Consider the following 12,260-nt stretch of genomic DNA (forward strand, 5'->3'; position numbering starts at 1 on the left):
GGGCTAGTCAGTGCTCTGTTCGTGCGTCCTGCTGGAGTGATCACAGTCTTCTGTTTTTGTTGCCAGGGTTACCTGTGTTTGCCCTACATGGCCCTGCAGCAACATCACCTTCTCTCAGATGTGACTGTGCGTGGATTTGTCGCGGGAGCCACCAACATCCTTTTTCGACAGCAGAGGCACCTGAGTGACGCCATTGTGGACGTGAGGCTGGCCTTGCTTGTTTCGTTGATGGTTTTGTTGTTTATTAACCCCTGCTTATAGTACAGCCAGTACATCTATTACAAGTCTTGATCTGATACCATGCTGTTCATCAGGAGAGACATACTGGCCATTCATCTCAAGCTATTGCAGCTTAATTAGAAACCATTGGTTCTGGTGCTTTGTAATGTGATGACTATTACCTGTATGACTCGGTTCACAAGTCCTATCTATCCACACAGTGTAACCAAGTTCAGCTCTGTTGGTTGTATGAGATGCATAAAATATTATAATCTACATAAATATGCATTAAAAACATTGTAAATACAGTTATGTATGGTATAGGTAGTCACAGTAGTTTACCTCCATCCCATCAATATTTTTACTTGGCTGGACCGTAAATCCCAGAGAATAACAAACTGAATGAAACAAGTTTTTGATATCTCTGGGTTTAGTATAAAAATTAGTAATCAAAGGTGAAGCGTGTACATGTTTAAACCCCTTGTTAAAAACACAATCATTTTTCCAGGTGGAAGAGGGTCGGATACATATCCAGGACCCTGAGCTGAGAAAGGTGCTCAGCCTGACCACAGCAGACTTGCGGTTTGCAGACTACCTGGTGAAGCACGTCACAGAGAACCGGGATGATGTGTTTCTGGATGGTACAGGCTGGGAGGGGGGAGACGAGTGGATCAGAGCTCAGTTCGGACTCTACCTGCATTCTCTTCTGTCTACCAACTTACGGCAAGGTTAGTCCTGATGAAACTGGCTTAACAATCCTTATGGTTAATATTTAATTTAACATATCAAATAAATAAAGATTTAAATTGTTTTTCACGGGTAGGATGGTCAAGTGACAACGCATTCACATGATTCTGTAAATTCTTACACAAGGTCGATTTAAATTAGCTGTGATTCTCATCTTACCTACAACTGTAAACCCCCACTTGTCCATAAAGCTATTTAGTCTTTATTTAAACGCAGCAGAAAACACAAATGATCAGTCTACTTCCATTTCTTTTTTGTTCCCTCAGATAATGAAAAGATGCTGGCGGACTATGGGGCAGCGTTTGTAAATACTTGGAAGATCACACACAACTACAGAGTGTGGTACAGTAACAAACACCCTGCTCTGTCAGAGATCACACCCGGGTAAGGATACACTTGTTTAAATAATGATTTGTTTCCGGTGAGTTCTGCCATTTAGATACGGTTTCGAGACGAATATCAGTTTGTGTGTTTGGAGGGGAGAACACTGGAAATGCACTTTGCTTATGTATGCTTAATTTACTTCTCAGACTCGTGCCCAATCTGTAAGTTAATGGTAAAACTATTTCAGGATATGGTATACAGTATGTTGGGTTTATGTATGTGCTTATAATATATAATACAAATAAATAAAAGTCAAAAATAGAATATCATAACAGAAAAATGTAAAAAATAAATCACTTTATTTTTGCAATATAAAATCTAAAACTTGCTGTTTTAAGCTATTGAATTTTGAAAAAATATAAGCTTCTAAATGTGCTACCATGATTTTGACTTGTTCTGTCTTTGATTAGTGGTATTTTGGGTTATTTGTTTTTTGTGAAAGGGTTATATTTATTTTATTTTAAAATTTAATTCCCTTTTAGCCATCCATTCCAAGGGCAGTACAGTGTAGCAGATGTGAAACTGAGGCTCTCACAGTAAGTGTTGTTATAACAGTACTGTATGTATAAATCATTTTTTCAAAAAAAACTTATTTATTTTTTGCTTGTCTTTATGGGGGTCAAGAAATCTGACTTAAATTTATAAAACAGACTTGAGATTAGTAAAAATTTGGCAGATTTGTTCTTGTAAAATATGTAAAACTCAAGTCAAAGCTCAATTTCATTAAGTGTGCTCCATGACATTTGGAAAACAGCTCTAGCTAAGAGAAAATGCATCACATATTTCTGGTCACATGCTTGGAAAAAATGTTCTATCAATAGGTTTCTACAGATTCAGTCTTTTCCTAGATGTTACACATTTGTGTGTGTAGATACTGCCATCTTGTGGTTGCTGACTGTATTGCAGCTTATGTGGTCCTAAAGGGATTGCACCTGTCATGGTGAAATCTAAAAAATAATAATCAGGGGTTGAAGTAGATAGTTCCTTACTCAACAAGGACACTATTTTAATTATTAGACATATTGAAATGTGTGTGTGTGTGTGTGTATATATATATATATATATATATATATATATATATATATATATATATATATATATATACACACACACACACACATTTTATAGATAGATAGATAGATAGATAGATTCCAATATACAAATTGATTTCACTATTCTGGGAAAAAAATATTTGATGCTGGTGAATATTTAAACGTCCTGTAGCATTGCTTTTCCATTTTCTTGTAATTAATCAATGCACAATGAGTCAACACAACCATTTCCAAAGTTTGTTTTTATTGTGCTTTCGTCATGAGATGGATATCGTTCTTGCACACAGATGGACAATGAGGATAGGTTTTCATTCTGGGGAACTGCAATGGAAACGTAATATGGACCGTGTTAAATTGCTTTCTCACAAACATTTGTTCTAGAGTTACATGCTACATGTTTACTTGCTCAGCTCTTCTAAGCCAAGGTTGGTGTATAATGAACACATAACTGTTGATAGCTTTGCAGGATCATATTTTAACAGTTTTGTACAATAATTCTCTCTGAATGCCTTTATTTGTAAACCACTGCTTCAGCTCCAATCAAATGTGAATCCTCTGTACACTTTTAAATATGTCTCCAACAGGGGAAGAATTAAGGTTTTACTTCTGGGGTCACTAAACATACTTAGTAATTGGGTTTTGAAGCCCACACCACACAGTTTGAATGGGCTTTATCCCTGTATTACAGTTCTGTTGTAGTGTGGTAAAGCAGACAATTGGATGTTATTGTACCAATGTTGAAGGCTACCCAAGGGCAACAGTGTCGTTTTCAGCAGCTAATTAAGACAGGAAAACCACGGAACACAAGTGCTTGCTGTTCTATCTGCTGTATTGATCGCTTTTGCATTGTGGGAGATCCTTAGTCTGCCAGAACTTCCTTCAGCAGAGCTTGCCAACAGTTGCCCTGGTAACCATTCCGGTTCCAGGCTGTAGTTCCACAAGCACTGTCTTTGAAGTCAAAGTTATCCACAAAGACTGCAAAGCCAGTGTTATGAAACACATGGAAAGTAATAGAAGGGGCTGTTACAATACTGAATAAAAAGGAGCAGATTGCTTAGACTGATTGGATCTGGCAATGTGTTCCTGAGGGAAATCAGCAAATGTTCCAATATGTGTATGGGATGGTTTTGTATGATTATTGTTTAACACTAACACCTACATTTCCATAAAAATAAGTTCCCATGTTTTTTTTCCCTTTAGACTATATCATTTTATATTGAATGCACAGAGACAGTATGTTCCAGACATGTTCTACAATTAGTGTTTTTTGTTGGGAATATGCTTTAAATACAGTTGGGAAGTAAACAAACAACAAAAAACCCCTTTGTTGCCATGCCACGAAATGTATCTTTCACAGACAAGATGCTGTAATTCGTATTCTCTATCAATAAAACAAAATCCTATAGGCTGCAATATCTGTCCTCAATATCAAATCTTATATACGTTTTCCCTTTTGATTTTACAGCTCTGTACAGAACAGTGAGCGAGGAAAGAAACTTGGTAATGCAGTGATAACCACAAGCCGCAGCGTTGTGCAGACAGGAAAGGCAGTAGGTAAGCATACACAAAGCCGTTTCTCCATTGATTTATCTGGTAGGACGTAAAGGATCTTATTTCCAAATAAACTTTCAGTGAGAAATACATTGATTTTAATGGCATAAAACCAGCAAGGAATTACACAACAGTAGTACACTGAGTTTATTTCTTGCAGTTTTATTTACTGAAGAGTATATAGTTGGTGACAATTATTGGAAATGGTTATATATTATAAATAAGCATATATGAATATTACATTTGTACATGGTAACACTTATTATAAAATTAACATTGTCCCCCTACTATATAGTTGTTGGTTTGTTGTTTTTGTGGAATGCCTCTGCAACAACCAAGGGACGTGGTCTTTATAGAGCTGGTCCTAATACCATGTGTTCCTGAAGACACGCACTGACAGGATTGCCCTTTTATATTAAGCTAGTCACCGGGGGATGTTAGAATTTCTGGGATAGCAACTACTTGCTTACCAACCAAACAAGTGTTTCTTAGCGTCTATACTTAGCTTGTGCCTTCTCTCCTTCTCATAATGCAGGTCAGTCGGTCGGAGGAGCTCTCACCAGTGCAAAGTCGGCAATGTCCTCCTGGTTTTCAACCTTCGCACAGGCTGCTCCACCAGGGTACAGCGAACAGCGGGAAGCTAATCCATGACCCAACTTTACAACAAAGAAACAAAATGCTGTGCGTCATTTTAAAAACATGCATTCCACAACTTTATTCCCAGGGACAAAACCAGTTTCATTAACCCTTATAAATGTCTTTCACCGTATTTCCAGGTTAAGTAGACCAGTTTTTCCCTTCTCAGACTAGAAGAGGTGCTGCCTTCAGTGGTGATTATTGGAACACATGATTACCATGTGGAAAACTTAACAGTACAAATCATTTAAAAAAGAAAAGTTCATTTAGAAATTAAAAGTCTAGGACTGGTTCACCTCTGTTCATAATTGCATTCCATTGAGAATATTTGAATAGTTAGCCTCACTTCTTTAACTGGTGCACTTTAGCTTCAAGTGTTTCATACACACTTTTATATATGTAAGTATTAATCAAATTGTTGTGAAGATGCCTTTGTTTCCAGGTATCTTAAAAGTATCTTTAGAATACACTTGAACATTAATATTTGGAACAAATGAATGCTGGAACAGTAATTTGAAACTAATTGCATCAGAACGTTGCTGAATATTGTTCGCTGCAGATCATGTACATCCTCAAAACTGCACCCACCGTTTTACTGTCAATTTGTTCACAGTGATTTAGCAGTTTTAAATGCATTGCAGTCAAGTTGACTTTAAATCATATCTGTAGTTTTAATTGATTTGATTGCTTGTAATTATTTTCCAAAGGACACTGACAGCCCAGAAATGTCACACACAAACTGTGAAAAGGGGCATGTTGTAAGGACTTTTGTTTAACAGATAAGCTTGTAAAATGTTTTGAAAATAGACCGGTAGCTAGATGCAGTAAGCACGACTGATGTATGTTTATTTTTTTTCTATTGTATAAGTTAGCCTCTGGAGAAACTCGAAAAGAAATGCATACAAACAAAAAAGCATTGCTACCATATCAGCTGAATTTTTACCAGAAGAAAAAGGGCTGCAGACTTGCCATGCCAAGCCACAGAATGCAGTACAAGAAATGCAATTCTTACAAGACCCAAATATTTAAACAGCACTGTTTACCCATTTTTGGAAAGAAAAACACCTGTTTTGAACAGAGATCAATTGTACAAGCCCTGTAGCTGTGTATTGTACATGTCATCAGCAATTGACATTCTTGTCCTACCTGGCAATAAAACAAGCAGCCTCTCTCCATATCAGGTGTGTCGTGTACCTGGATTGGAGAACAGTGATTGTCATGCGAACTCTCCGTTCTTTTATTTTTTTATTTATTTCTTATTTTTTGTGGTTCGTCTCTTTCATGAAGTCTCTATTTTCTGTGGTTTTGGTGACACTCTACAAAACAAAAATGAAGTACTACTTGTAGTATGTGTGTGCACAAAGAAGGAAACCCTTTCTACTGTATTACATAACTTTCCCTCTGACAAAGTTTATGTTTGAAATTGACATTGAACTATGGGCATGCTGTTTGATGTCAAGTTTGGTTTGGATAAAAAAAAAAAAAAATCTGTTATCTTCATTATGTGGTGTATTTAAAATATTGATATGAATATTTGGTTCATTTAATATTGTTTTACATCTGTTTTTCCTTTTTGTGTTCCTTTTTTTTGTTTGGTAAAAACAGTTGTGAAGTGTCATTTGGTTGCTTTTAAAATTCTTGAAGACCAATGGGTCAAAATTTCTATTTTGTGTACAGCACTGTGTTCGGGTGTATGAATGTATTTTAAAATGTAAAATATGTCTTGAGTTCATACTAAAAGCTGTTTCTTTTGTGACTGAAAGACCCCTTGTACACATTCTTTAAAATCTATTGAAAAATAGCATTGCACAAAAAAAATAAGGCCAAAAATCTCTTTGTTTAATTTGTGTTCATTAATCTGCCAGGTGCGGATTATTAGAATAAAACAACTATAATGCTATTCAAATAAAGAGGTGGGTTGTTATGGAGTGAAATACCGGAATCTTACCCTTCTTTTCAGTGTCCTGTTTTTACAGATGAATTGCCTGACCACTTCTAAAAATGTAGGTCACTTAACAAAAGCAACAACAGAGAGAAATTGACACAGTTCATACAATTCATACTCCCTTCTAGTAGAAGAGTTGCATACATATTTATAACATAACAACGTAAATTTGTAACTGCAGCAAATCCCTTTTAGATATATTTTTTTAATGCACTGAATGATGTATAACGGCATTGGGTGTCCAGTTTAAAGTGGTTATTTACCCTCTAGCCATAGGAGATGCAATCAATATATTATCATGTCATGACACAAATGACTGCACAATACACACTTTTAAATGAGATGGCCAAACCAAACCAATTTCTGACGTAAATAGAAAATCTAGAGTAAAGACTTTAAAAAAAGGATTATTGAATGTGTTGAATAGGAATTCATTCCACTTTCTGTATTACATTAACAGTTGGACTGTGAAACAAGACTAATAAACTAGTACACATAGGGACCGATGTTTTTTGTTGGTTTGCTGCAGTACATACAAATCTGTTAATTTCTCAAAATTTGAACCAAACAACTATGAAACCAAACATGTATTCATATTTGGAATGAACAAATAAACTCTTTCACTTCTGACTAGATGAATTTATCAGAAGCTGGCAGAAAACAACTTTTATTTTTTAGATTTAAAATATTACACTAAATAATTAATAATCTGCATAATTTGCATGGAGAATATCAAAAATAAAATATACAAAGAAATTAAAGATCAATTTTAGTGTAACAGCGGGGGGGGGGGGGGGCATGACAGAAGCACCCCGATCGGCCAGCCAGAACAGCCTGGGCCTTTCTATTGGACTAGATCCGAACGGGACTATAGGCTAATCTGCATGAATGTTGCAACTTTAAAGGGACTGGGGTTATATAAGCAGCCTGTGAACCAACTGTGCTGTTTATTCCAAATGCTAATAAAAGTCAGTTCTGGAAGATAAGTTGTACTCTTGGATTCTTACTGCCACTACAATAATAAATAAATAAAATGTTAATGACAATAACTGCATTTGCATGGTGGTAGATGTTGGCACGAGTGATGTAGCAATGTGATGTATCTTACTATAGACTTCTCTACTGCCTGTTATGTCCCGCTGCGGCCTTGTGCCCTGCATGAAACCAGCGGCTTGAATCGCTCCTTCCCAGGGATCCAGCAACATAAGTCGGTGGACTTTGTGATCTCCCCCCAGGCTGCATAGCTCCTGCTGGAGCTTATTTTAATTCTCGTTTTTGCTTTTTAGGTGTTTTATATAATTTATGTAATTGTATAATTACTGTGTTTTGTTGAGGGTGTGTTTTTATATATATATATATATATATATATATATATATATATATATATATATATATATATAAATATATTTTGTTGTTGCTTGCAATTTTAACCACAGTATCTTGATGCCGTTTTGATGACAACTTTTAGCATCACCATTATGAAGGCTGTTAGTCCATTCTAACAAGCAGGTTTCCCTCAGTCTCGTGTGTGGTACTGACTGAGTGGTTTTTCAAGTGACTTTTACAGGTGGGCATCCCTGTACTTTGCCACCCGCGGTGACTGTGAACCAGTACCGAGGTCACTGACCTGCTCCACTCCTGACCCAGTACTGTAGCAGTACCGCACCGGTCCCGGCACCATCCCAGACTGTACCCGTACTGACCAGGTGCTATGGTCACCGCTCCGGTACCAAACCGGTCTTGTTCGGGTCTTGACCCGCCCGATTGAGGCAGCACCTGTACAACTGTATCTGTACACTGCATTGCTTGCTCCTTGCATCATACCTGGGTTCTATCCCTGCGAGACATGCAAGGCCAGTCTGCCTATTGAGGACAAGCACAGCAGATGCTCTTCCTGCCTGAGGCCAGAGCATGCCAAGGAGGCACTGGCTAATTGCAGCTTCTGCGAGTTTTGTGATCCTTTTTTCAAGTGCACGCTTGAGAAGCGGCTATCCCGCAGCTCTAAGGAGCACTCTGTGTCCGTTACTCCTGCTCAGCGCTCTTCCCCATCACCATCTTGTAGAGAGGTGGCTGCGTCCTCACCCTGTGGCTCTGTGCCAAGGGAGAGTGGACGACGTAGGAAACCATCCTCACAGTCTTCCTCATCCTCCTCGAGCTCTGCCTGTCCTTCCTCTCCCCTGCAGAAGAGGAAGAAGAGTCACCGTTCCAGACAGTCGGATGACTCGGAGCAGATGTAAAAGCTGTGGGCAGCTGTTCCCCACCAGTCTTCCTGGCACCGTCCAGCAGCAGGTCTTGCTGTTTCCCGGTCGATGAATGCCCTATATAGGGCGCATGACTTGGAGAAGCTGTGGATGAGATGCTGCAGCGCTTTCACCGTGCATGGGAATCCACTAAGGAGTTGGTTCACCTGCTTCCTATGCTACCACCTCCAGTATGTAAACCAGCGGAAAAATGGTGCCCCAGGCCTGAGCACTCAAAGACCGGCACAGCCGACTGCCCCCGTTGCCAAGGGTGATGTTCAGAACTGGCCCACGGCCGCTCGCCGTGGAGGCTTTAATAGGTTCCGTCGCCCTGCTCACACAGAAGCCGCAGGCCAAGCCACAGGCTAAACAACACCCCTAGGAATCTTATTACAAGAGAATTGTGAGGGTCTGAAACCAACTGCCCAGTAACGTTGTTGTTGGTGTAGTTTAATTTGCTGCCACAGGCCCAGGGCCCCTTCTCAGAGAGCCATCTGGACTACTGGCGTCAGTACACCACAGACATGTGGGTGCTTACTACCGTTCAGACCAACTACTCACTGTAGTTCAAGCACGGTCCCCCTCCCTTTCGGGGCGTGACTGCAACTTCAGTCATGGACCCACAGGATGTCGGTGTGGTGTCTCAGGAGGTAGTAGCTCTGCTGCAAAAATGGGCGATTCGCATGACAGACCCCCTCTAGTTGGAGGAAGGGTTCTACTCCAGGTACTTCCTAGTGTCCAAGTGGGATGGTGGCCTCAGACTGATCCTCGACCTCAGACAGGTCAACCTGTATCTGAGCCTAAGGAGGATCAAAATATTGACAATGCAACAGCTGTTGCAGTCAATCAAGCCAGGCGACTGGTTCACCATAGTAAAAGGAAGTACCTGTGCTTCAGCTTTCAGAAAACAGCCTACAAGTTCTGTGTCTTGCCATTTGGCCTCTACCTAGCTCCCTGTGCCTTCTCGAAGTGCATGGAAGCTATCTTGGGCCCACTGAGACTCAAAGGCATCAGAGTACTCAATTATCTGGATGACTGGCTCATTTGTGCCCAGTCTCCAGCACAGAAAGTTCCATTAGGTCTCCTATGCATGCGCCCTCTGCTGGCCTGGTTCAACAGCAGGGTTTTTCAGCCCCCACTGTAAAGGCATTCTCTTGGTGGAAACAGCCATAGTGCTGGGAAATGACCTAAGGGAGGTCATCACCATGGACGCATCCATCTTGTGGCCTGCAAGCTTTTGCTCTTGGCACACGAGAACCTCCTCTCACTGCAGGCAGTACATCTGCTCGGGGTGACAAACTGGGCAGCGGACCTCTTCTCAAGGAGTCCCCAGCAGTTCTGAGTCAAGGCTTCACCCCGAGGTGGTGAGCCTCATCTAGGAGAGGTTCGGAAGAGCAGAGATAGATCTCTTTGCCTTCCAGGAATCAAACCACTGTCCCCTCTGGTTCTCCATAATAGGAGACGGGCACACCATTTGCTGAGGCTTCTGTTATACGCCTCCCCACCGCTCGCCCTGCTCCCACTGTCTGGATAAAATCAGGCAGGACCGGGCCGAGGTGCTTCTAGTAGCCCTTTATTGGCCCAGGAGACTGGTTTCAACCCTGATGCAGCTCCTGAGCGGCCAGCTGTGGAGACTTCCCAAGCGCCTTGACCTGCTCAGTCAGACACGGGGGATCTTATGGCATGCCGACCCACGTAACCATGTTAAGTTATTATCATAACCCTGGTTCCCTGAAATAGAAATGTAACCATTAACCTTCAAGGTCGCTACGTCCATGATTGTAGCAGGCTTGAAGGAAAAATGACGCTGAGATCTGTGAGCGCAGTTCTTTTGTACCCTCTGGGGCGGGTCATGACTACGTAGCTTTGGTATACAATATTCAGGCTTCAGGTCTTTAGGAGGTAAATGCCCATATGGTAATGGTTACATTTCTATTTCCGGGAACCAGGGTTATGATAATAACCAAATGCTTTTGCTTTTGTGTTTTACGCCCCCAATTGAATTAGCACAATAATACTTTCAAGTGAGGGCGCTATGGTTAGGAGTTCTTTATGATTTTAAAATCGCATTAGCTAAGAACTGTGCTGTTTATAGTCATTTCATGAACAGAATACCAAAAAGTCAGAAGTGACAAAACTGAAAAGCTAATCTTTGTATTTGAAACCAATATCAAGCTAGCCAAGACAGGAATAGCAAGGACGTGCTATTCACATCCAAATAAAGGACCTGTTATTCAAAGAGTTTAGTAGCTGAACTGTGAAGACAGAAAAACATTCCAAATTTTAACTTTAGCTGCTTTAACATCTTAAATCAGGCTAGGAGGGAGATGGAGTATGGCAGTAATGCTTAAAATGTGATATATGATATTTTAGGCCCCAAGATGTTACAGTATCCAAAAATTAGTTTCCAGATCTATTGTGGCTCTTAACATGATAGATTTCACATCAATTACACGTATTAACAAACCTTTTGCTCACCTATTGTATGTTCAGGGTGTCTACAGGCTAGTTACTTTTTTCACAATCACATTATTCAGGTAGTGTGGAAAGGGTTTAAATTTGCTGAACATTCTCTTGTAGTGGATTTACTCTCCTCTATCCAAAGAGACTCAGGATTCAGGTTGTTTATCAGCTCCAGATATTTTAATCCATGTATACAAGGGAAGTCTACAAGAGACTGTTAACACAAGTGGGTTTACAGTTTAAATGTATACAGTTTGTACAAGCTGGAAAGTAGGGTGTGACTGGTGTCTGTGTTACCAGAAAGTTCAGTAGGACAATGGGATGGCCAGTAGCACAAGATAAGATCAAAACAGAGCCAGTCTTATCAGAAGGCCTTGGGTGGGGGGTAATAGTGTCCAGAAGCTTGGGGGTTCAACTGTTAGGCTTCAGCTGATGTAATCACTGTCTGTTGCAGACTGAAAGGCACTTCATATTCAGTTAAATATATTTTGTCAAAATTCCATAATTTTCCTCCACACTCTTCATTTATAGCAAATTAAAATCTTTAGAAAAAAAAAAAATGTAGGTGGTCTGTGCATTTATTTTCTAACCAGTGTAAATGCAAAGCAAAACAAGTTTGAATTACAATACAGTATATTGTATTTGCAAGCTTGTATGATAAACTGCACAAAGTCATATTTTGTGTTCAATTCCAAGGCAGATTATCTTTATTGATATTTGCCTTTAGGCCCAGTCACTTCACTTTTTTGTTGCACTTTGTTTTTGGTGAATTTTTTACAGGCCCCCTACCTGAGGTTTCTAGCAGCAAATACCAGATCCATTGTCTACAAGTTAAACTTGCCCCTCCAAATAAATACCCAAGTAACGTATCTACAACTTGGACCCACGTGCAGAGTACAGCTTTCTTGGTAACACTTTAAAATAAGTGTCTGTAATTCCAATGTAACTAACACATGATTTCCTACTGATTTCAAATGAAATTCCTATTGAATTCAAGAAACAAGCATGAGTTTATGACATACT

At 39.8% G+C, this 12,260-nt stretch overlaps 1 protein-coding gene across 1 annotated transcript in view; it reads left to right on the forward strand.

The window, feature by feature from the left end:
• Window positions 1-6,523, forward strand: part of LOC117394741 (late secretory pathway protein AVL9 homolog) — a 28,063-nt gene extending 21,540 nt beyond the window's left edge. Inside the window, exons 11-16 of the mRNA XM_033993249.3 lie at window positions 67-201; window positions 728-947; window positions 1,233-1,350; window positions 1,833-1,886; window positions 3,868-3,956; window positions 4,489-6,523. Coding sequence (XP_033849140.3) covers window positions 67-201; window positions 728-947; window positions 1,233-1,350; window positions 1,833-1,886; window positions 3,868-3,956; window positions 4,489-4,604 — 732 coding nt within the window. The 3' untranslated portion in view covers window positions 4,605-6,523. The remainder of the gene's footprint in view (window positions 1-66; window positions 202-727; window positions 948-1,232; window positions 1,351-1,832; window positions 1,887-3,867; window positions 3,957-4,488) is intronic.
• Window positions 6,524-12,260: the final 5,737 nt, after the last annotated feature.

This window comes from Acipenser ruthenus, chromosome 3, assembly GCF_902713425.1.
Source record: "Acipenser ruthenus chromosome 3, fAciRut3.2 maternal haplotype, whole genome shotgun sequence".
NCBI lineage: Eukaryota > Metazoa > Chordata > Actinopteri > Acipenseriformes > Acipenseridae > Acipenser > Acipenser ruthenus.